General features: G+C 39.6%; 1 protein-coding gene across 1 annotated transcript in view; it reads left to right on the forward strand.

Annotated features, from left to right (window-relative positions):
• Nucleotides 1–26,043, forward strand: part of LOC141738323 (uncharacterized) — a 134,939-nt gene that overhangs the window by 20,334 nt on the left and 88,562 nt on the right. The window contains 2 exon segments of the mRNA XM_074573523.1: nucleotides 12,250–12,340; nucleotides 15,384–15,442. Coding sequence (XP_074429624.1) covers nucleotides 12,250–12,340; nucleotides 15,384–15,442 — 150 coding nt within the window.

Consider the following 26,043-nt stretch of genomic DNA (forward strand, 5'->3'; position numbering starts at 1 on the left):
CTCCTGAGCCTCAGAAATAAAACAGGTTTCTAAGACAGCATTAAGACAAGAAGAAACACGGCTTGAGGAGTAAAATGAGACTCATTCTGGTCAAAGTAGTGCAGGCTCCCATGCAAAGACTGCAATGTTTGTAAGGAGAGGTCTTGGCTTAATAAGTGGCAACATGTTCTGCCGTAATAGCTCTATTAAAAAGATCTTATATTACACTTGCGTCTGAATAAAAGCAAAAATGCCTCGAGGTGTGTCTAATCCTTTATAATTGGTTGTAGTAGTTATTAGTCATAAGTGGCGAGGAGTGAGGTGTGAAACCTAGTGATGACAGCTGTAGCTTTGTGATGGGTCGCATTTCTTCCATCTGAGTAGCTCCTACCTGGCAGAATGGCCCTGCAATGGCTTCTTAGGTCACCAGTTCCTGAGCTTTTGCTTGGCTGTCACAGCTACGCCACAGACGGGATGACGCCCAGGAACGCTGTTCTGCCAACACTTGCGATGCTCAGTTTCAGTACTTTAACGAGTACTTGGGAAATACCCCTTGGCTCGTTACTGCACCTTTGACTGACAGGTAATGACTGCTACTAGTAACAGTGTCTGCTTTATCTATCTCAGCGAATAAAAAGTTAAATGTGTCTTAGAAGTTCAGTGTTTTTTCATACCTCGTGAATTTTATAAGGTTATTAAGACACAATGTCTTTGAGCATGTGTGTGCAGGTCGGTGTGTGTACTGAAGTCATGATGTGATCTTAATGTCCATTACTTTTAAAATAAGTGAAATATTTCTTGTGTAATTCAATGTATATATTCGGTGTCTAGTCTGAAGAAGAATATGAGCGGATTTATACCAAGGTCAATCAGGAGGTTTCAGCAAAAGAATATTTTTTTTTTTTCATGTGTGAAAGTCCAAACCAGGACTTTTTCACACCACATACGATGAAGCTTTTTTCTGTAAATCCTTTGGCTCCAGAGTGGATTTTCTTGTTAAAATTGGTGATCCATAATGATACACCCAGCAATCCTGGCTGGATTAATGCTTATGACCCTCACTTGAGGGGGACAATTCAGGGGCTCTAGTCTTTCAAACAGGGAAAGCAGCAACTAGAGCCTCCTGTTTCTCATCCTGCGTGACCACTCGCTAAAAAATGTTGATGTGGTTGGTTTTCATATCTAAAGTAAGCCTTTTCCAAGTAGTGCCACATCATAATTTTACATGAACATGAAACCCTTTGTAAACACAGTGAGGGAGCAGATGGTAACATTAAATCACCTGTGTAATATACTGCCTTAAAATAACTTTAACTTAAAAATGTAGCAATAAATGTGAGTAAACTCCTGGCCCTACAAGAACCCAATTAAAGCTCTGCTGTTGAAACCCTGGCCCTGTTCAAGTCACAGCGTGTGAAATCATTGCATCATGTGGGTGAGAAGTTTGGTGGGGTTCAACCTTGCAAGAAGTCCCAGGGGTTCCAGTGTTTCCCAGTGTTTTTGAGACAGCCCTTGTGTTTCCACTGTACCATGTTCTCCTTCTTCTGCTTCCTTTACTCGATGCTGCCTCCTGGCCTTTTCAAACCCACCGCATCCCTATCAGTCTCACTTATTCTACATGCTTTAAAAATTAATTCGTCTTATAGACATGCTTCGGCCATATGCTCTCTTTGTTGCTCTAACAACCCAGTCTTTTCTTTCCAAATTCAGTGCTGGCCAGAGGAGCCATAGATTAGTAAAAGCTGGTGCCTACCAGGGAAATGCCTCTGTTTGCTCAGCTCTAATAAACTTTCCTAGGCATTTGCTTTTGGCTGCTGTGCGAGACTGGATCCAGGCCCAGAGGCACCTTCATCTCCTGACCTGTGATGGCTGGCTTTGTACGATGCTGTTTACATCTAATCCAACTGTAGATTTTTTGTGTTATCTTCGTTATAACAGATTTCTATTCCTTGGTGAAAAGGTTACATTGAAGTCATCAACTGGAATATTTATTACCATGAACCCAGGGTACGCAGGTCGGACAGAACCACCTGCAATCCTCAAATTTCTCTTCTGGCAAGTATGCTGTAGCGTATTTTGATGGTATGCAAGTATATCAAGTCTACATTTAGAGTGCATATGTTGCCTAATGTTACTAGCCTTGATTTGCAATGACAGGCAATTTGTGTTTGCTTCAGAATTTTTGTGGAAAAAAAAAAAATTAGTATTCAAGTTGTGCGTGCCTGTACACCACAATGACAAGGGAAATAAAATGTGTATCTTGCCTTTCTTTTTTCAATCTACCTATAATTTAAAGGTACACGTGAACACATGGAATGTACCTAAATATGTGCAAGAATATTCACTGTTTTGTGGTAAATAGGAATCCTCACAGCTGGCTTAACCTAGTAGAATAACCATCTGTATAAGTGTGTAGCTATCACATTCTTCCGTGTGTGTAGGTATGTGTGTGTTCATAGAGGTTTCATAACTACCAGTTGAAAATGAAGTCGTATACTCTTACCTAGGAGGATATTCGATGTGTATAGAGCACAGCAAAACAATGCATATGCTTTTGGACACTGTAGGACAGCCTGTTATCCTTTTCTTAAAGTATGTATTTATGTTTTATGTCTTAACTCTAATGTTTCAAGGAAGAAAGTTTTGAATTTAAAAGATCTGACTGTATTTTGCATGTTGTGCTTAGTGAGTTTGTATCAAAATGGTGTTTCTGAGAGTGAATTCATTCCACAAGCGGTTGCTCTGGCATGATGGGCAGTAAAATGACGCCAATTTATTCTGATAAAGTGTTGGAGCTGCGCTTTGAACTATTTGGTTATCGTCTTTGACTTAAATAGTACAGGGCTTGTTTAAAAAAGATATGTCACTTGAAATCCTTGCCTTTGCATTAACACTTTTCACTGATTTATTCAAGACTTGAGGAAAAAAGTGATTCTGTGATTTCGTTTGTCAATATGTTGAAGTTCAGTGGGGCAAGCTGCAAGGCATTGCCAGGCTGTCCGGGGAGGCTCAAGTATAGACGTGCTATCTGGCATCTGCTTCTCTGAGCACGAAATCCCTTTGATTTTTAAAAGATAGGAACTTAGGGAAGACAAGGCATCACTGTTGCTTCTGTGAGCAAGTTGAAACATAGGTACTACTTTTTTCTGTATTAAAAGGTATATGAACATTTTGGTGTATTTTGTTATTTCTGCTTTAGCCATGCAGTTTCTGACACCATACTCCTTCATGCTTTCACTGCAGAAAGACACAAAGTCTGCTAAAGTTAGAAAGCTGTTTGCTCAGATGCATCTCATCCTCTTGCCAACCAAACATCCTGCTTCAGATGGCAGGACCGAGCGGCAGCAGCAATTAGCTTTCTTGTTCTTTCAGCCTAAATTGCAATCATTTGTAACAAGCAGCAAGTAAACATCTGTTTACAAGGAGAAGGGTAGGATTTGAATTCTTACGCTTCTGCAAAGATTTTTTTTAATTTTTTTTTAATTTTTCAATATTTCACAACTTGTTGGTTTACCGAGTCTTCTCAGTAATCGTCGCCTAAGATCTTTTCAAGGCAAAGCAGGGTTGGTGCGCGCCAAGGGAACGATGTTGAGCAGCCCCTCAGTTCAGAACCTCACAGAAGGGGAGGACGGGGTGACGGGGACCCCAGTCCACCCCTGCCTGTGCAGGGCAGCTGCCATCCTTCCTGCGTTTGGAAAAACAGCTGCCTTGGTGGCCATGTCTTCTGCATTCAGCTAGGTGTGGTGTTTGACAAGAGAGCGGGAGGGATTGCTCCCTGTTGCTACCAGGTGTTTCATCTCTCGGTGGACTACCAGGGAATGGAACATGCATACGATTATTGTTGTTGGTGGTGGTTTGGGTTTTTTTTTTTCATTTGGGAAGAAAAGAGGAAGGGATATGAAATAATATTAATTAAAAATATTTCCACTGAAATATGAAGTCAAAGTATGGCTTTCTTTGGTGTGCTTTTTATTATGGTTTTCTTTGGTTTTGATCTCTTTTTTTAAAAACTTTCGAACTGTACTTGCTACGTAAGTGTTACCTTTACTTGGTTGTCACATAAAATAAAAAGCCTTTGGAATTAAAGTATGAACTGGTACACTTGGGACCTAGGAATTCAGTGCTGCAGCTGATGTCTGTAATAGCTCTTATCCATTTTACAATACACAGGAAAGGTGGGGGGTAAGTGGTAAAGCATTAACTCCTCCTATTTGCCACCTAATAAAATCTCACAACGGAGAGAAGATGTATTAAATACTACTACCGTGGCATTTCTTGCTCATGCAGTTATTATATTTGCAAGAAAGATATTGGTTATGGTAGGTAAAAGAACATATAATTTTTTATAATGCAGTGCAATGCATATAGCAGCCGTTGTCTGGGCTTATGAAGAAATGCTTCTCAGGGAATAGTTTCCTTTAAAATCGTTTAACAGAGGGGTGCTTGATCTTTTTCTAGACTATATGTTGTTGATACATGTCAGAAGTATACTGCTGGACTAAACCACTGGTCTTAATTTTGTCATATTTAAATATGAATGGGGAACAAAAGAAATCTTTGTACTTGTCAGTAGTATGAAAAGTGCTCTGAGGGAAAAATTTGCTGGTTTGGAGCTGACCTGAACACAAAATTCAAGATGTCTTCTCTGCTACTATGTAACTTAGGTAGTGATTTTTAATGAGGAAATTGTTTAGCCTTAGCATTATTTCTTTGGGTTACTTTTTAAATTGGAAATTTTTCTCATTTATAGAATTAAAATGGCTGCAGTTTTAGAATCATAGAATTGTCTAGGTTGGAAGGGATCTTTAAGATCATCGAGTCCAACAATCAACCCAACACTGCCAAAACTGCCACTAAACCATGTCCCTAAGCACCACGTCTACCCATCCTTTAAATACCTCCGGGGATAGTGATTCCACCATTTCCCTGGGCAGCCTGTTCCAATGCTTGATAACCATTTCAGTGAAGAAACTTATCCTAATATCCAGTCTAACACACACACCCACACACCCACGCCGTCCCGGCACAGCTTTGAACTAAACGTTATATTTAAAAAAGAAACAAACAGTGAAACCTTTGCAGGCAACCGTAATTTCCTATAAAAGCATTAAAGCCCTCCAAAAATCGAAGGCCTTTAAAAAGTGAGGGCATTTTTTTTTAGCAGTGGTGGGGTGTGTTGTAGAGCTGTAGAGCTGCTTGGCAGTGTCCTCCAGTCGTTGGTGGCCAGTGACAGGGCTGCAGACTGTGCCTGCTCTGGGCGTTGGTAGTACCTGTCTTGCAAGCCCTGCCTTTCTCAGCTGCCTCCTTTGTGTACAGCAACGTTGCTGAATACTAACAATCAACAGTGCCTAATTAGCTCCTTTTACTTTGAAGTAAGGTCCTTGTTAGCTTTGACTGACACTCTTAATTGTGACTCTCTGGAGCTCTGTTTTTAAAAATGTTTGCACACATCAGTCATTTGATTTAAGTGACTTATTCTTACCATGTTTAAATACTAATCTGCGTATTTGGATTATGGGGTTTGTTTTCTTCCTCGGACTCTGTGCCATGGTTGTCCCTGACACTGAACTGATCTCTGAAATTACGTTGGTTGCTGAAGGGTTTATTGATGCACGCTTGTTAGCCAGGAAGTTTATTACCTTGTCTACTGTCTGCAGGGAACTGCTTTCTAAACAGGTGAGGGACTCTTTGGGCTTCTGGGTTTGATATGTGTTAATTAACACATACTCACTTCGAAACAGTGCGGCTGGACATCGTATAATAATAGGGGGTTTTTTTTATGTGTATAATCCTATCTTTTCTTTTGAAGACACTTTAAGTCACATGTGCATCCTTATTAAATTGTCGGGTATGAATTTAGAAGAAAGTGCCCTTTCCTCTGATCTTGGGACATTTCTAAGGCGTTAAATTTGCATTAAGTTATTGTGTATCACTGCTTCATACCTGAGATGGCCGAACTACCTCATGCTGTCGTGTAGTATTTATATTAGAAATATAACTATCTGTTGGAAAGGAGAAAAACTTAAAGGAGAGTAGGAATCATTATGAACAACAAATAATGTATTCTATTTGGGTGAATGTTTGTTTAAGCTTTCCCCACTAAATACAGTGGAGAATTGTTTGAAAAATGGAAATAAAGCATCGCTAAAAAAATTAATAATTATACTAGGAAGAATTCATATTCAGAATAGTTATCTTAAAAACCTACAACTTATAAGACTTGGAAGGTTCATAATTTCTTCCCCACATGCAGACTGTTTACTCATTTCCAACTGTATAATTTTTCACAAGACATTCTTAATATTCAGTTTTATTAGTGGAATAAGAACTCGGAGAACCCTTCAGCCTTAAGCCATAAATTCTAGTTAGCAGGGCCATTATGAAAGCTAAAGCAACTTTATTTTCATGCCTGCATAATTTTGAAATTATCTCCAAATATCCTTAAGTTTTCCTGACACATTCTTGCAATGTTTCTAGAGATAATGAATTTGAACGTTGTATATCTTAAGACAGCAATATTGCCTGCTTTACTAGAACAGTGATTCCTCAACTCAAATGATTACTTTTTCCTGGAGTCATTTTCTGAATTCAGAAAAATCACTTCTACAATTGTGTGCCGTTTTAATATAAACAACAGTAATAATAATATTAACTCTTGAAGCAAAAACTAGAATGTTCTTGTCTGTTATGTTTATCTTATTTGTTTTGCTTTTAATGGAAATCAGAGAAATCAAATCTTTTTGACTAAAATTCTGGGCTGCTGCAGAAAGTATACAGCTGCTGGGAGAGCTCTGAAAACACTGGTCCAGTGCTGGGGCTTTTAGGGCTCTCCGTATACCTTTGGGACACTAGGGTCCTAGCCTATGAAAACTGCTTCAGAACAGGGTTGTTGGGGTGTGTAGACACGGCGCTTAGGGACATGGTTTGGTGGTGGTTTTGGCAGCGTTAATGGTTGGACTCAATGATCTTAAAGGTCCCTTTCCACCTAGACGATTCTATGAGTCTAAGCTGCTGTTGTTCAAATTGTTTAAATCTCCAAAATCTTTCAAACTCCTTCTCTTTCTACTTCTGTGCTGCGTAGAAAGGAGAGAGAAAGAGGTGGTTGTTACGTAGCCCTGGGAAAAGGAGGAAGAGGGATTGAAGAGCCTCTGTGAGATCAAAAAGTTTTGCATCTGCATTGGATATCTGTGTTCCCACTGGCAGGGCTTAGGGGAAAATACAGGATTTTTTTTTCTGCCTTTCACTTACCAAATGATTCTAGGCTTTTCCTCTAGGTTGAGTATTTACCTGTTTCTCTTTTCCTTTAATTTTGGTGTTGGAGCTGGTTGCAACGTATGTTGATAGTCTGTCCAGTCTTCTCTTTTGGAAACAGAAAAGTATTGCTAGCATCAAGTCAAATTTGTACCAGTTTGGCAGCAATTTTTTGCTTGCCTTGTTTCATCATGAAGGTACAGTTTCCATGAATACAATAATACGAGATGGTACAAATTTTGCCATTTAAAAATACGGATTAAAGTGGTGGAATACTAAAAATTCTATAGATATACACGTTTCACCCTTTTTTGGTTGGGGTTTTTTTTGGGGTGGTTTTTTTTTTTTTTTGACTAGACTTCCAACACAGGCCTAAAACCACTGCAAGACTACAAGGGAATAAAAAAGTGTCGTTTTACTCTGTGTGGAAATGTATTGTTTTCTTCTTAAACGTTAACACTTAGTTTTATTTCCTGTGCTAACACGACTACTTAAAATGTTTTCACAGGACCATTATGACTGGGGACTTCGTGCTGTCAGGTCAGTTTTGGTAGTCGCTGGCTCACTGAAACGAGGAGACAAGAACACACGTGAGGATCAGGTAAAATCTTCATTTAAAAGAATCTAAAAGTTGGAGCTGTTTCTGGTGTTTTGCCTTTAAATAAAAACAGAATCCTAAAAAGAGGAGGAGTTCATGCTTGCAATATTTCGTTTACTGTCCTTTTCCAGGTGCTTATATGAGCCTTAAGAGACTTCATTTTGCCTAAAATAGTGACAGATGATATCCCAGTTTTCACAGGCCTGATCAGTGACCTGTTTCCAGCTCTGGATGTTCCGAGGAAGAGGAACCTGCAATTTGAACAGATGGTTAAACAATCTACCCTGGAGCTTCCCTTGCAGCCTGAAGAGAGCTTTATTCTCAAAGTAAAAGAATTCATTGCCTTTAATTGCTCCCCTTAAGAGTTTCAATCAAAATAATGGCAAATGGGTTGTATTAGACATGAAGGTTATTTTTGAGTGCGTTACAGTATTGGTAAGGTGTCCTCAATGTCTCGGTATTTCAAAGGCATTTTGTCATGGCAGTAATGCACCTCAGGATGATCAATAGGTCTGTAAGGAAGGACGTATCCTGTTCAAAAAAGCCAGCGACACTAACACACTTGTTTGTTTGTGTACTCTACAAAGCATTTGTACTCGATAGCAAATTAATTGTTGGTGATAATTTATAGGGAGGAAAGAAGAATAAAGGAGCAAAAACATGTAAATAAGACATGGATTTGGAATGTGCATGGCTACATGTGATTTTTGTGTGTTCTGGTATTCTTGTATAATATAATGCAAATTGTGCTGTACGCATAATGAAACATGTATGCACATGTATGTATGCATGTGTACACGTAAGAATTAGTTGTCTCTAAGCTAAATTTAAACACTAATTTTAGTTTGAATTACAGACAGGCTGAAAAGGTGAAATTTAGAAACGCTGGTTAGTATATGGACCAAATAAAAAGTGTGCTTATTTGGACTACTAAGGAAGTGTATTCCCAACCTCCTTCAGGAAAAATCCACACGTGCATTTCTGCAATAGCACACCCCTTTCTTTATTAGGATGTACTGGAAACTGAAATAACAGAGATGGTTAAATATGACTGATCTCAGGATTTATAAAGGATTTTCTGCTGTAGTCTATCTTGTTCCATTTTCCTGACGGAAGGGTGAAAGACAATAAGCTATACCTTGAGGTGCCATGAACTTTGCAATCAGCCTTCTATAGAGTATTTTGATTCCTGCTAACTGGGTGAATCAGAAGAGGAACGTGGACTTGTTCCTATTGAACTTTAGAAAATCAATGTGGATGCTCTTCGCTAAGACAGAAACCCATAAGCATCTAAGCTATTTTTATTCTGCAGTTCACAGAACTAATCTTTGGAAGACTAGTTTAGTGGCCTGATTTTGTATTTTGCCAAATTACAGCTGTGCAACCATTCTGAGTGTGGAATTCACTCTGCTAAATTGATGGCAAAATTGTGGTAACTGTTCTGTATCCCTGGGTTGGCACAATGCTACTGGGCTGTATGGCTGTATAGCAGAATAAGATTTGTTGGGGTAACTACATTAATTAGTTTAAGCCAATTCTCTTCACATTTTCTGGGAGATAAACGATGTTGCTTGATGCAGCATCAGTTCAGCTGAGGCAAGTCTACCGAGAAGGTTTTAGTCCATTTTGCCTGATAAAAGGAACAGGAACATGGAGGGGGAGATAATTTGTGTGAGTAATTACGTGTCTATAGTCAGAGGACCAGAGGAAAGGAAAGGTGTTCACTGTGTATCCCTTCTGTGCAGTAGGTTGTTCATCTGGAGGAGCTACTGGCAGCGCGTCGCTTGTTTGTCGCTGGATATGCCGTGCCTGGAAAGAGTAAGGAACATGCCTACCTACACAGCGTGGTTTTGATCTTACATTGTAAAGAAACTGCAGAAATTGCAGAGTCTTACATTGTAAAGATTCTTGCAGAAAACATTCTGCATGTTGCCTTTGGCTTCGGCTCCAGAGTAATAACGTGCTGTTCAGGCCATCCAGTCAGCCACATGATGTGCAATGGCAAAGCTCAAACGTTACAAGCAAATTCTACATTTTGTGTTGTTTGCAGGTCCCAAAGGAAAATTAATTGTAGTACCAAGTAACGAGCATTCTATTTGACACGTAGACCAAGTAATACTTTGTTCTGGAAGGAGAAGCAGGATGGTGTAATTAGGCTTCTAGACAGAAATAGTGGAATATATTGCCAAAACACTAGACAAATACTTCTAATAGATAGCGCTTGCCCATTTCTGCTACTAAATGTTGGCAGCTGTGTGGATTTTCTTCCCCATTCAGCACTTCCTATTAGAGAAGATTGACTGCAGCGTACAGCTGCTTCAGAAGGGGATTCTCTTTTCCTACCCTTAGGCTCAGTGGAAATTTGGGGCTGAAGCAGGACAGAGGCAGGAGTAAGTCAAGGCGAAGAGCTAAGTGAGTGCAGGGATTTGCAGTCAGAGGCCCAGTTCAGGAGGAAAGTCAAAGATTCCTATAGTATCAAAATTGTGTCACTAACATGCAACCTGAGTCTCCTTTTCAGGTGCTGAAAGTTCTGCATAGTGTATACGTGAACATGAAACAAAAGCCTATTTGGGACGACCTTAACCCAAAAGCTCTGACAGCTGATGAGCTCGTCGGTTTTATACACCATGCCACCCAAGAATGGAAAGATGGCAAGTGTTCTTACTAGGACCTGTTCCTGGAGGCATTGTTCTCCATCAGAAATGGATAATGCCAGAATTCAGAGAAGGTGTTGGAGACCAAATTCTTGTGGGTTTCTGTATTTTGATGCAACGAGATGTGAGTGCGGAGCACTGGTGGCTATGGAAAGACTGGAGGCAGGGCAGGATGCTAGTAGACAGAAAAGTACTACACTGGATGATGCTGATTCTGCTGCCTTAAAAGGCAAGTTATTTTCTCCCCAGACTCATGAAACCACCCATATCATTAAGACTAACGACAAACGCTCCCGTAATGAAAACAGAAATAGTTCATTATTACGTAACATACAGTCATTTTGCTGTATCAGGTGTTCACTGAAAATATTTTTGATTTTTACTTTGAATAACCACCTAATAAGCAAGCAAAGGAAAAAAGCATGGTTTTGATGCTACAAAAGCTTCTTGTTTCAGTGGTGCATTAAGTCTTCTGAAGACTGAATTGCTGTGCAGTGTTGTTAGTAAAGCACTGAAGTGATGGGATTCTATTGAAATATAATTTGCGGGTCTCCTGTCATCTCTTCGGAGAGAGCAAGCTAAAATTACCCATGAGGGGTAATAAATGGTTAGCTTTAGACGGGGACATAGATCCTATGTGAATTAAGTTGCTCAACACTATTATGGGTGATAACACGGTGAGTGATTGAGAAGCAGGTACAGTGGCTTCCCCTCTACCTCTTTTCACATTTTCCTCTTCCTTTATGTTTCTGGAGATAGTTTTTCAGTGTGCATTCCTTTTTTTCTTCCATTCATATAATTTCTTTGGTTTTCACTATTGCTAAGTAATATTTTAGCATCTGATTAATGCATTGTATCTTGCCTATTTTGTACAACAAAAAAGCTTAATGTAGCCTACGTATACTGTAAGGGTGATTGTGCCTCCTAGTGTATGAGTTGATGTAATTCAAGATGTCAATCATAAGATCATTGAAAGTGGCATTTGGAAAGCCTCTCAGTAAAATAGGTTTAAGGTTCCATGAGTGCAGTCTTCGCATCACTGCAGTAAGGAGGGCTGGCGTTAGGAAATGTAAATAAGTCAGTTGAAGTAGTACCCAGACTTCTAATTCCCTTCTCACTAATTATACACCTATACCAATTTTGTTTGCTATTGGAAATGCTGTAATGTAATGAAATCCAAATCCAAAATCTGAACGTAACCTTATGAAGGTGACTGTAGTTAAGTGCATTCTGTTAAGCTTTCCTCTTTTAAGAACTTAAACCTATCTAGTGACATGGCCTCTGAATACTCAGCAAGGTGCCTGTCTGGGGGTATCCATACAGCCGAACTCCAGCTAATGAACAGAAAGTGGCTTTTCCAGGGGATGTTTAAGAGCACCTAAGTTTAGGCTCCTGCTCTGAATCATTTACTGTTTATTGCCATTGAGAGAGACTTTGCCTCCCCTGCTTTTAGCAGCTTTCAGGAGAATTCACATTGGTGAAGCAGGCTGGTCATCTTTTGAATGAATTAAACTGTGAAAAACTCATACAAGGTCAAGTAAAACCTTTTGAATTTCTTCTCCTTTGTGTTTCTGAAGTAAAAAACGGTAGCTACGTTTGGATAAAGTTTGTTTAGCTATGTTCAAGAAATAGTGTATGTGCATGGTGATGCAGATGATCCTTGCTCCTTTTTGGGATTATAATAAACGTATGTTTGCCCTGATCATGTTCTTGTTAGACAGTGTATCTTAGCTTGCTTTTGCTGAAAAATTGGCTGTTGATTTCTAGGTTCTGACCCTTACAGGCAATGAACATGTGCCTATGACTCCATCAATGTGGCTGCTGTTTGAGGTACACCATTTAAGAGATGCTACCCCAGGTACAGTATCCAGAGCTAGTATTCTCTATCGGAACGCCCAGGACCTGGGGTGGAATCAGTGAGTATCTGATGATGATGATGATATTAGTTAACATTTTTAAGATACATCTTGAAGATTAATGGGAATAGACTCCATTACCTATATTGATTCTTCCTTCTAGTTTTTATTCTGATAATAGTGGGATGACTTGGTTGGTGGCCATGTATGTTCTCAAATATGCAGTTTGGAAAATTTCACCATTGGTTAAGTGTTTTGTTTTTTCCTGTCATGTGTACTGCTTAATCAAGGCAGTAGCGTGGTAGGTTGACCCTGTCTGGACACCAGGTACCCACCAAGCCTCTCTATCATCAGTCCCCCTCCTCAACTGGATAGGGGGATAAAAATACGACAAAAGGCTTGTGGGTCGAGATAAGGACAAGGGAGATCGCTCAACGATTACCATCAGGGGCAAAACAGACTTGACTCGGGGATATTAATTTAATTTATTACCAGTCGAAATCAGAGTAGGGTAATGAGAAATAAAATTAAATCTTAAAACACCTTCCCACCAGCCTTCCCTTCTCCCTGGGCACAACTTCACTCCCAAATTCTCTACTTCCTTCCCCCAAGTGGCACAGGGGAATGGGGAATGGGGGTTGTGATCAGTTCATCACACATTGCTCTGTTGCTCCTGCCTCCTGAGGAGGGGGGGACTCCTTACACTCTTCCCCTGCTCCAGGGTGGGGTGCCTCCCATGGGGGACAGTCCTCCATGAACTTCTCCAGTGTGAGTCCTCCCCCTGGGCTGCAGTTCTTCACAAAATGTTCCAACATGGGTCCCTTCCACGGGGTGCAGTCCCTCAGGAACAGACTGCTCCAGCATGGGTCCCCCATGGGTTCACAAATCCTGCCAGCAAACCTGCTTCAACGTGGGCTCTTCTCTCCACGGGTCCAGAGGTCCTGCCAGGAGCCTGCTCCAGCGGGGGGTCTCCATAGGGTCACAGCCTCCTTCAGGCATCCACCTGCTCCAGCGTGGGGTCCTTCACGGGCTGCAGGGGGATCTCTGCTCCACCATGGACCTCCATGGGCTGCAGGGGCACAGCCTGCCTCACCATGGTCCTCACCAGGGGCTGCAGGGGAATCTCTGCTCTAGAACCTGGAGCACCTCCTCCCCCTTCTTCTTCACCGACCTTAGTGTCTGCAGAGTTGTTTCTCTGACATATTCTTGCTCCTCTCCTTCAGCTGCTGTTGTGCAGCAGTTTTTTTCCCCCTTCCTAAATATATGTTCTCACACAGGTGCTACCACCGTCACTGATGGGCTCAGGCTTGGCCAGCAGTGGGTCTGTCTTGGAGCCAGCTGGCATTGACTCTATTGGACATGGGGGAAGCTTCTAGCAGCTTCTTACAGAAGCCGCGCCTATAGCCCCCCTGCTACCAAAACCTTGCTACGTGAACCTGATACAAGTAGTGAACTGACTGTCTGCTTTGTGCAATGCAGATTTGGCAGTAGCAAGAAGTGAATAACTTGGCTACCGTTCTCTGACAGCTTTTTAACCACCTTTGATACTGTTAAAGACACTGGTTTACATCAGCTTGGCTTTTTGTTTCTCTTGCTCCTTTGGATCACAGCACTGCTCTTTTAACTTGTTTTATATCTATGCTTCGTGCAAATTCATTATGAGAAATAGGTTTTCTAAAGAATATGGGTTTCCATGTATAAAAGGGAACTTAGTCAGTACAAGGCATGATGCATTAACTTGAAGCAGTCCAATGTGATCTTTTACTTTTGCATTTGTTGAGTTAATCCAGAACAGTTCTTAACAAATTTTAGTAAGAAGTGAATCTTTTTAGCGTTTGTCAGCCGGCGTTTTCATTCTCAAGCAGCGTTACTGCTGTTTCATGTCAAAATTCAATTTTGCAACATTCCAATATCATCAACATTTCAGTCAGCTCTGTCCGTGTTAGAGTTGTATGCCGCTGGGACAAGACACCTTCGCTGCACATATTTCCCAGAGAAATCTTGTCAGTAGGAGAATTTAATTGAGCAGCATGAGTCTGTACAGGCTGCTCACCTAGGGTGATGGGGATCAGAGGACTTGTGAGGACATAGAGAGGCAATTGGATCTCTCGCAGCAAACAGAGCAGTGTAGAGGTGGAAACAGTAGGCAACAAACTGCCCAAATAGAATAGCTGTGAATGAGTAAATAATTGATTTAGGCTGTGTTTGACTGATACTGTGTGAACACGAGCAGGAGATAAAATTGCCTAATTCTTTGGAATATAGACAGTTAGGCACGTGGCTGCTAACCTGAAACATATGCTACAGCTAGTGTAATGATAAAGAATTTCAGACTTGGTTGTGATAGGAACTAGCAGACGAGAAGGGTTACTTTTTTGTCTTCAATTGCATATAGCCAGACTTTTCAGCCAGACTGCATTATATATACACTACTGTAGATACCTGCAATGCAAGTTATGTTGAACTTGAGTGCCGGATAATTCTCAGTCTTGTGTACAACTTACACGCTGGTATTTTAAATAGTCTGTTCTCAAACAACACAAAACAAACACAGAATCCTTGGTCCAACCTGCTTTTTGGTGGTGCAGCCCTCTGAAAGCAGGCACAAACTCTGTCATCCAGGTCCTTTCTCCTTGCCCTTCCTGGAATAAAGGATGCAGTCAAGGAAAAAGAGTATAGCCATATGCCATTGTGCTCAACTGTCATAATAGCTCTTAGAAATGCCATAGCATGATGACCTTTGCATGAACAAATAAAAATGTTGTAAGGCTGGCAGCACTTAACGTCTGACTTAGAGCCAGTGCAATAGTATTTGTGCATTGCACTAAAGGCCATCACAAACAGTTCTCAAAAGTCAACAAAAGTTTGCATTTCTAAGCCAGAGAGAGGAAATTTTGTGTTTTTTCAACTTCCCACTGATAAAAAATTGGTTGCTTTCCAGTTTGTTTTGCAGGTATGTTGCCAGCTGGATAGAAACAAGGAGATACCAATTCTAAAAGGCTGACTGTACTGTTCTCTTTGATAAATATGTGCCTCCTTACTTAGAACAATTCAGAACAAGATTTAAAACTGTTACTCCTATTCCTGAGAACAGTATGGTTCAGGTATGTATTAGGATTAAAACTATTTATATATTAAGAAACAGTGTTTCTCAAACATCCACTGAGCATGCGGTCCTAAGCAGGATTAAAATACTTAAAATTACTGTCTATTTAAAACATATGTGAGATGGAATTGAGAGGCTTTTATATACCAAACCTGGACCCTTATTTTGGAGACCTACAGGGATTCAAAATTTTCATATTGCAGCGGTCTGCTGTAACAAGAAGAAATGTAGTGTCTTTATGGCATTGCACAGAATTCCCACCTCCTCCCCTCCTGACTCTTCTGCCTCCCCACTCCAAGTGGCGTACATGGATGGGGGTTACGGTCAGAACACAGTGGTATGACATATGATATGAAGACATACCATATTGAATTTGTTAGTGGTTTATACCCTTTTTCCACAGTTAGGGGAAATTCAGGCTTCAAGCCCATTTAATTATTGAAAATAATCCCTAGAACAACTGTACATCACAAATTTTGAAGCCTTAACATTTTTCTATTGCCAGCTTTATGCACAGGTGTTCTTCTGACAGCTAAATTCCCTTCATACAGACAGAAGTGTATGAGGTCTGAGGGGGTGTGAAGAAAATCACTTCATCACCTTTCTGCTGTCCTCTTGATCAACTTACAAAATTAGCGTTATATTTGTGGAATACAAATTGTAGAAGTTATGATAGTATGATATATACCTGTCAGTGGAGGAATAGAAAGCATGAGCTATTAGTTGTAATTGCCTCAGTTTGGGGGTTTGGTTTTTTTTGCTCTTCTTTTCAGTGTGATTTGCATAGAATATTCTGAAATGCTTCACTTTTTGTTTTGATTCCATTAACTTCTAGGTCTTTTTCTTTTCAAATGCTTAGATGAGTAGGAATTTTCATGGGGAGATTAGAAGTTTGTGGGCATAGAAACGTGGAGCTGATGATCAAAAGACATTATTCATTATCAGCTATCCTGTAGCAAGTTCTCTTTGACGGGTAGTACTTGGTAGGAAAACACAGAGCTTGCAACAGAAAGCTTTACCAGGCAACAAAGGTTTTAGGTGCTCACAGTAAGCAAAGCTAATCTATTGCCAACTATTTGCCCAAACAGGTTTAGGTATGCTGAAAGCCAGGCCAAAAAGTAAATGGAAATACTAGTTGAAGAATTAAACCAACTACCTGTTGCACCAGCCGTTGTTTCTCTACCAGTTTTGGGGAAATTCGCATTCTGTAAAGGCTGAGATTAAAACAATGCATTTCAGCTACAACCTGATTTGAAAAATCTTCCTACTAGAAGAAACTGAATACAAATTTTTAAGTAGAAATTCTGTGTAAAACGAAATCCAGTAGAACATTTTGTCATAGTAATTGTGTTTCAGAACAAGAGAACCGTGTATCCTGTTTTATTGATTTTTAGAATTCAGTCCTAGCCAGAGAGAGAGAAAATACTGCTTGCTTTTAAAACTAAAGTGTTTTGTGCGAGTGTTTGTTGGGTGTTTTCCTTTTCAATTTTGGGCAATCCTCGTTCACACATCTGAGACTGCACGTCTCAAATATTTTGTTGATTTACTCTGAACAAAAGGCAAACCAGTCATGCTTGTTGGAAATGCCGGAGTAGGAAAAACGGTGTTTGTAGATGATAGGCTTGCTGCTCTCTCTGAAGACTACCTCCTGCCTAACATCCCTTTCAACTCCTATGCAACATCAGCAGTGCTCCGAAGTTCCATCCAGATGCAAGAAACCTCTCTTCCCACAACAGCAAGGGTGAAATGTGTTACGTGGTTATTACAGTCTCATACATGTTGGCTGCTGTCATTGCCCGGGTCTTGGCAAGCTCCTTGCTTTGCAAAGTGACGAACTTAGCAAAGTTGGGGCAGGCAAGAGGAAAAGAGGATGAAACTGCTAGGCGTGAATCGTCACTTGGCAGCGCGCTCCCAAAAGCTGCTCTGTGCTTGTGGACAAGAGAAAATTTGGCTTTACCTATGTTAACAAGAAGCCTTGAGCCAGCTTTGGCTAGTCTGGATGTCTCTGCATTGTGCCTGTAGACATACCAAAAAGGACAGTCGGGAGTTGAGCTTGCTTTTGCTAGGCACCACACTGTCCCCGAGGAGGGGCAGTCCCTGTCTGGAGAAGTTCGGAGTCTCCATAGGGCGAGATTGATGCAGAGCAAAGGAAATGTTAATATAACACACGAGCAGAGGGGGCTGTATGTTGGCCAAAAACATTACACTGGTGGTAGGTTTTGGAACAAAAGGAGTCACGCAGTCGAAGTAAAATAGGCTTATAAAAGCTCTGTATGTCTTCTGTTTTTCAGGGAGAGCCCAGCTGTCAGTGGATATGCCCTCGTTGCCTTCTTTTTTTCATCCTTACAGTAATCTGAGCTGAAACAAGTATACAGAAAACATGACATGCCCTATTCACTGTACAGCTTTTTACAGCTGTAAAAAGCATGAGAGAAAGAAGTTAATACAACTGTCTCATCCTCTCATATGTCTGGGAGAAGATACAGAAAGCAATTTCTTGCTTTTAAAAACTTTCTGAAGTGTAAGGAGTCTTTAGATAAAATCTTCAGAAGTAATTAAGTTTGCTTGGTGCTTAATTTAACTGCTTGTACAATCAAATTTTTAATTTTTAGCCAGTCTACATTGCTGCTAATGGATCAAATTGTTACTACGCTTAAAAATTAAGTATAAATCCACAAATCTCTGTTGAATAGCTTTTTACCGTGCTTTTTCTTTCCTGTCTCTCTCCTGTTGATTTCTTCCGTATTCAGGTCGGATAAGCAAATACCACTTTCAGTTTGCTTTGTAGCTTAGTTTATTCTTTGAAGTGTTTTCAAATTCATGTTCATTTAGAATCCTGCGTTAACAGAACTTAATTCCCTTTTTGCTCCTCAAAATGAACAGAGAGATTTGGGGGAAAAGAAGTCTGCAGTGCGTCAGAGCGAAGTCATGAACTGATGTAAACTGTTATAGCTCCCTTAATGGTGAATCAGCCTTAAAAAAATTTCAGATATTCTTCTGTTCTGAGAGGGTTTTTTTAGCTAATGATTGTCATTCCAGCAGCAGCCATGACCAAGACACTAGAGCACAAAGACATAACGTTTGCCATTGCAAAGGGAAACTGATGAGAGGAGCTCCTAGGCAGAAAGGTCATGTATTCTTCTTGGAGAAAACTTCTTCAATAAACCAAATAGGTGAAGTCAGCGTCACAGGGACTTTCTCTCCAAGTGTGTCACACCCACCGACTGTACTGCGGCATGAAATTGGGGAGTTTATAAACCTTTAAGGATTTGCTGTGATATGTTAGTAGTATTCCTTCAGATTTTAAGTCAAGTCAGTAATGTAAAACATCCACTGCTCCTTCTAAGAAATATTAAGAGATGAACAAAGAAGTGGACTTCTCTGGTTGTCTGCAGCTTTTCCGTCTGTCCACTGCTCTTCAGCTAAGTCCCTCTTGTTAAATGCTCTACCAGGAAGTCCCTCTGCTAACCACAGCAGGTGAAGGACTGTGTGACAATTCAGAAACAAATATATCGTGTTGGCTTTCCATTGTGTTTATAATTATTTTTTTTTTTGGTGAGCTGTGATGGAATGATTTCGTTCTGTCATGGATAGCTCAAAATGACTGCCTCTTCCCTTATTTTTGTGTTTGTGCACCAGTGTTTCTTCCTATAAAATGCATTCAAGTTAAATGCTGAAATGCCTTCTTTATGTGTTTTAGGCTGCCACTCCAAACAATTGTTTGGAACAATCAAATTGTTGGAGTTATTTTTTTCAATGGGAAGAGGCATTCACATCAAATTACACAAATGAGCAATTTAAATTAAGTCATAGTTTGAAAAGAAGAGCTTAACAGCTGAACTTGGAGCATGGTTATTCACTACGTTGCATGTTCTTTCCACAGTTTAGAGGTTGGAAGATTTTTCTTACCGATCATACCACTTTTAATCTGCAGTATTTTCTGCCAGTTCCCATCTTATCTGTATACATATAACTTTTTTTGAGGTATCTGCTAGAGTGGGTGAGATTAGCATGTTGTGTTGGGTTTTATTTAGCATCCCCCAAGGCATATGACTCACCCGCTCTGCATCTAGAACAGCAGAAAATTTAAAAATGTTATTGATGGAGGTAGGTTCTGTTGCAAACTAATATTGGTACATCAAGTTTGGGGCCTTCAGTAGTCCTATAGTCTGGAACAGTGCCACAGAGAAGAAGTTGGCGTAAACATTTATGTACAATGGAATTTAGTACAATACACTTCCTTATTGTACTGCAGTAATACAGTATTTTTAAAAATATAATAGGGGTAATAGATTATAATTGTGGACATTATTTAAAATTTAGATAAGGTTAAGGGTGAAGAAGGAGTACTCCTAATTTAGGGATTAAAAGTACAGGTATATATGTACCTCAGCTAAAAGAAGAAGAAAATCTTTTATGTAAGATTTTAAGGTAATTAAGATACTTTAAACCTTTCATATGCACATTGTTTCTGCAAAAAGTTTTTTCTTCCCCTTTGTGGTAGAAAAGCAGCATAAGTGTAGTCATGGCTTCCCCCCCCCAAAATTTATGATCATCCAGTGGCAAATATGTTGAGGTTCTAGATTTCTATCTTGTTCTCCAGCACACTGTCACTTTTTATCTGCTCGCTTTTCTTCTCCAGAGTCAGTAACCATCCTTTTAGCTGACTGCGACTAGACGGAAATGTCCTTGGAAACATTTGTTATCTTTCTTGAATTGGCCAGACAAAATCACTGTTGAGGTTTGCAGATCATTTATTTCACTGTTTGAAGAATCTAAGATGACAGCACAAATGCGCCTTTTGTCCTAATGGAAGCTACTTGCAGTGATGTCTTTGTTCGTACTGCTTTGCGTAAGAAACCAAAAAGTCACCCACAGTTTAGAACTGCAGTGGTGCTGTGACATACAGCATTCAGCTGTCACTGTGCAAGTGCGGTTTCCATTTCCTACAAGCTCTCATGAACATGTTGCCCCATTTTTTTTGAAAAAAATACGTGTTTACAGTTCACTTTTTTCTATCTAACCCAAAGGATTTTAACATACAGCCTAATACAATGGAGGGGGAAAAAAAAAAGTCTGTAGTTTGGGTTTTTTTTCCTTCCTCACCTCCCTCACCCTCCTCTCTTCTTGGCAAATACTAAAGTCACAAAAAATATGGGCTTGGTCATCTTAAAACTAGTAGCAGGTGTAGCCCAAATTCACAACAGTATTAACTGGACAAAAACTATCTGGGCTAGATGCACAAAATTTTTGAGAACTATTTTTGCTCTTGCCCAGCAGTGTTAAGTGAGAAATCTTGCGCGTATAAGATCGGCATTGAATTCTCCCCTGTGCCGCAAGGGTTGTCACCACTGTTTTCCCTAAATGTTCCATAACGACCTTTGGTTCAAATCCCTGCTCTGAATGAGGCGGAGAGAGATTTTTGAAGTGAGGCTGCTCACTGAAGGTGAGACCCCCGGTCACTGGGACGTGCTGAAAAGGTTTCCTGGAAGTCCACCTTTTACTGCGGTTTCATTTTGTGCAAAACACCAATACGATCAGTTAGACAGCAAAAATATATGACCCAGGAAGGAAGAGAGATGAGAGAGAGAGATTCCAGCCCTGCTTTAATAAATTCGTAACGATGATGAAGTTGCCTGTGCGGTTGGAAATCAAACTTCCATGGAGGATGAATGTTTCATTGTGAATCTGTGGCGTCCGTCACTAAGTGACAAAAATTGAGGATCCCATCATAGCAAAGTTCAATATTTTAATAATGCTTAATAGAAGTAGTTTTCTTCTGTATTTTCAAGATGACTTTGCAGCTTTCTGTAGTTATTCTTCCCCTTACACCTCAAAGGAAAGCGGTGCAGTTTGATAAAAATTGTATAAATTCAAAATTTATGTCTCAAGATTTTACAGACCTGATGAATACGTAAGAGTATTTGAATTAATTTGCTCACTGTTGTAATTTTTTTTTTTTTATCTGATGGTCTCTCTTCATCATGTAAGCGCCTTATTTTGGGGAATAGACTGAAATTTGATACAATCAGCTTAATATTCCTCAGGATGGGAGATGCCACACTAGTGTCCTGATTAAATGATAAATATAATGTATGTTTTCACATCGTTACATATGTTAAAGTCCTTGTTTAATCCTTCCTAAGAGATGAAGAAAATAAGCTGCTTCAGTGGTAAACTTGCTGAACATCAAAATACCTGGGGATTTTACATTCAAAGCATTTCAGTTCCAAAGGATACAGATGGATATGCGGTGAGATTTTTCTAAAGCCATGAAGTTGTCAATCAGCTAAATCAACAAGACTCCTCTGGAATTCAGAATCCCAGTGTGATGTTTTTTCAAAGGCACTCTGTAAGTTTCACTGATTATGAAGAACTTCAGTAATTCAAAAACCCTTGTAGGTGGTGAAATGTTTCATAAATTTTAGCCAGCATGCGCTTGAATTCTTGATTTTGTTGAGTTTCAGCATTTCTTGTCATGGTAATAATTTTTATGTCTGTTGTGTTACATTTCAGAGATGCTTGAAAAAAAGATGGAGAAAAAAGCTGGTCATAACTATAGTCCAGTAGGACATAAGAAACTTATCTATCTTACTGATGATTTGAATATGCCTGAAGTGGATAGATATGGAAAGGTTCAACCTCATGCATTGATTCAGCAGCATATAGATTATGGACACTGGTGAGCATTTACTTCTTATTTGATATTGTGCTATAATTTTTGTATTGTGGTCCATGATGGGATCCCTAAACCACAGAAAGCTTCCAGGAGAATTGCTTAAATGGAAAAGCATGCTCTCCCTGGAGGTTATAAACAGTTTTAGACAAGAGAAGGAGAAAGTGAAGGGGCTATAGAGAGACTTGGAGGGAAAGTATCCTTCAGCTGCTCCTGGTGGAGCTGCTGGATGTTGACCCCATTGATTGACATAATGAGAACAAGGATGTCTGAGATACAGAAACTGATTCCCTAAACTGCAACTTGCCAGATATTCAGCCTATACCACCCTCCATCTTTTCATCGCCTCATAAAGGCAACAAAATCCACAGAACCTTTATGATGCTGGTTCAAATGAACGCTTTTTCTCTGCCAAGAGGAAAAAAAAAAACACAGAAGATGACCCCTGAAGGATAATTAAGTTGATCTGGGCGATTAAGGTAATTCCCTTCTTACTTTCCAAAGGATAATTTAATTTTATGGCAGTTAAAATATATTAGTATCCTTTCACTAGAGTCTGTGGAAAGAGAAAGTTTTCAGTTTAAAATCAAACGACGAGTGTTTGATTTCATTCTGTTACAGGAGGATGTATATTTTGGGTGAATACTTCGTTGTTATTATAAATGCATGTTAGGTTCCTGTTCATATACAAGCATGTCACTTATATGACATGAAGAAAACGTGACATACAAAGAATACGTTGTGAATAATCTGGTGAGTAAAGGAGAAAAGTAATCAGACATTTTTTAAAAAAAAAAAAGTTCAATACACATAGCTGGCTGTCTGTGTATTGTTGAAAGGAGGTGCACAGGCAGATGGGCAGGCACTGCACCCACAAAACCCGCCATATTGCAGTGGTATTAAGAGGCTGAGTGTGTCTGCTCAGTCTCTGCATCTTCACCATGTGTTCAAGGATTTTACCCGTACCCTTAAAACTTTTGTTCCATAGAAGGTTCTTCTTTTCATGGGCACGTACGCTGCGATCTGACTATAACTGTGACCAAGGTGAGGCAATAAAGTCTGTACTGTCCTTGCATGTTTTAATGCAGATTCAGTTGAAACGTATAAGCTTTTCACTATGTCATACTTAATCTCATGAAGGAATGGTGTTGGGTGTCACCTGAATATCTTGTTAAGGAACAAGATGTAAAAAGGAGGAAGTGACTGCTCAAAGCTGAAGCATCTCTAGCTCAGAGAAAGCAATCGGGTCTAATTCAGAGACATGCAAAGCTAACGTCTCAATGCCCTTCTGTTTTCTTCCCAGAGCTATACGTTATTCTAGCAGGAATCTTTTTGTTTGCTTACGAAGATTTCAAACTTCAGATCTTAAAAGTCCCCACTGCTTAAAAGTGTTGATGCTTCTTTCTTTTGATTTGTTCTGAATTGTTGCCTTTGAAACAAAATGAAACTAAAACTTAAAAAATATCCATTTTACAAAACAAATCAAATTAGGAAAAGAAGTTGGTTGTACCATTCAGGAACTTTAAACATAACCATTTGAGAATTCTAAAATAGAGTAAAATTTGTTGCAAATGCACGGAAAGAAAGAGAATGCATTATACTATGAAGTTTTGGGAAGGATTTGTTGATATAAGCAGGGAATGGCTGCATTATTTATGAGTTGAGTTTTCCTTTTACAGTATTTTTTTTTTTTAAAGATGGTGCCTCCTTGGCCTAGTTCAGTTGCACAATAACTTCTGAAGAAATAAGACTCTGTCTTCAAATTTGAGCAATCAGAACTCAAATTGCCAGGTACTGAAAGCCTCAGGGATGGATTTTCTTTGGTTGGGTTTGGTTTTTTTTCGTTTGTTTGTTTTTTTTAAAGTGGCCTCCTTTTAATTCACCTGGAACTGTGTGATCTGGAGAGCCAGAAACAGTATCTATTGGATGATACTGCAAAAAAATAGAGTGACCTTTTAAGCATGTCACTTCATACTCTATGATGATCTTTGCTGTTTTTTTTTCTTATTGACATCTGTTAATTCTGTCTGCTCTTATCTATGAAGGTTGTGTGCACTCTCAAACTGATTTGAACTTCCTTTGACTATGTTGTACTCATCCAAAGTTGTTTGGAGCCAGTTCCATTAAAAGAAATCTCCTTTTATCATTATCAGAATGTTTTGTAAGCATGTATTATCTTCATTTTAACAAAAATGTTGAACAAAATATGATGTGATAGAAATTGCAGGGGTTTTCTTAATTTTAAAATGTCAGCCCTAATTTGATACTTCCATGGCCATTTGTATTCCAGATTTCCCATAGGGCTGAAATGTTGATTCTTCAACTGAGGTTAAGCCTAGAAAATGTGCAGTATTTTGTCACTAATATTAATCAAGCTACACTTTCTTTCTCAGATTTGATAGGCAGAAGCTAACTATCAAAGAAATTCATAATTGTCGGGATATTGCCTGTATGAATCCAACTGCTGGCAGCTTTACTCTCAACTCTAGACTCCAGGTATGGTTTGAAGGGTCACATTATAGAGCTCCTGTATTCAATACATGAGATAATTACTGTTTAGCTTTTCGCTGCAATAGGTAAGAGAAAACATAGCGCTGAAACAGTATGGGTTCAAAATCCTGCTGTTCCTATAGCTAAACAGAAAGAGACACAGCATATTTATTATGATATTGAGATTCCCCTGAATTCCATAGCACTTGCAGTCTCCTGTGGTCCTTCACCCAGCAGATGCAACTGCTGTGGAACTGCATTAAAGATGAGGCTAGAAATGAAGTATTTTCTGTGACACGTAAGTAACTATTTTCACCAGCCTGTATAGTCATTTAACACTTCATGACATCTTACCTGCTGTCTGATGCTGGAGAATCTTCATCTCTTTTCCCCTTTTCACTTTCAGAGACATTTTGCAGTATTTGCTTTGAAATTCCTTTCTTCAGATTCCCTGAGTACCATCTATAGCAAGATAGTTTGCTTCCACTTCCAGCAATATGCTTTTACTCCATCAGTAATCAGGAATATTCCAGCCATAGTACAAGCAGCCATATGGCTTCACCAGGTGGTGGTTCAAAACTTCCCACCAACTGCTATTAAGTTCCTGTATATCTTTATCATGAGAGACCTCTCCAACGTCTTCCAGTCCTATATCATGGGTTAATTTTCTACCTAACACCACTGTATTATTGTTGCTCTTTATTATTTAATGATGTACATTGGCCTGTGAACTAATGAAGAACAGATGCCCTTTGTACAAAGTAGAAGATAGTCCCTGCCCTCAAGGTTAGGTAGATGAAAGGGGTACAAAGCTGAAAAAGAAAATATATTTAGTGGAAATAAAGCAATGGGTTGCAAAGTTTGCTATGCTTACTTATTATTTTGAGAAGAGAAGGTCAACGTTTGTTTGGAGGAAAGAACAGCTTTCTGGAGACTAGGTGGAACGAAGTAGAGATTGAAGAAGCTCTGAAGCTGGAACCAGTAGCCAAACACTAGAGCAGGGATTAAAGAGAAGAATGAGGAAAGGGTATAATATGGCCAGCAAATCCTGATCCCTCTTGTAAAATCAGGTGAATCTGATCCTGGTTTGGTTTTACCTGTTTTTGTGATCCTTGGAGTGCAGCTCTGTTTTCTTGCAGAACGTTTTTCTTGCCTGCCTGCCCCGGGGATCATCATGAACTGTTAGCTAGGAGGCAAGGCTTTGTCAGGTCTCCTGTTATAAGACATAACTTGGTTTGATGTGCATGCACTGGCCCATCATGCACATTTGCACCCATCCTGGCATGGAATTTGTTAAGGAAGGAAGTTTGAGGTAGCAGTTGAGAAAGTGCTAACTTTGTCATGATAAACTGTGTCCTGTTTTCTTGAGAGGTATTGCAAAACAGGGCTAGCGAACAGGTAAGCACTTGGCAGTGCTAATACTTCACCATGTC

Source organism: Larus michahellis, chromosome 2 (assembly GCF_964199755.1).
Source record: "Larus michahellis chromosome 2, bLarMic1.1, whole genome shotgun sequence".
NCBI lineage: Eukaryota > Metazoa > Chordata > Aves > Charadriiformes > Laridae > Larus > Larus michahellis.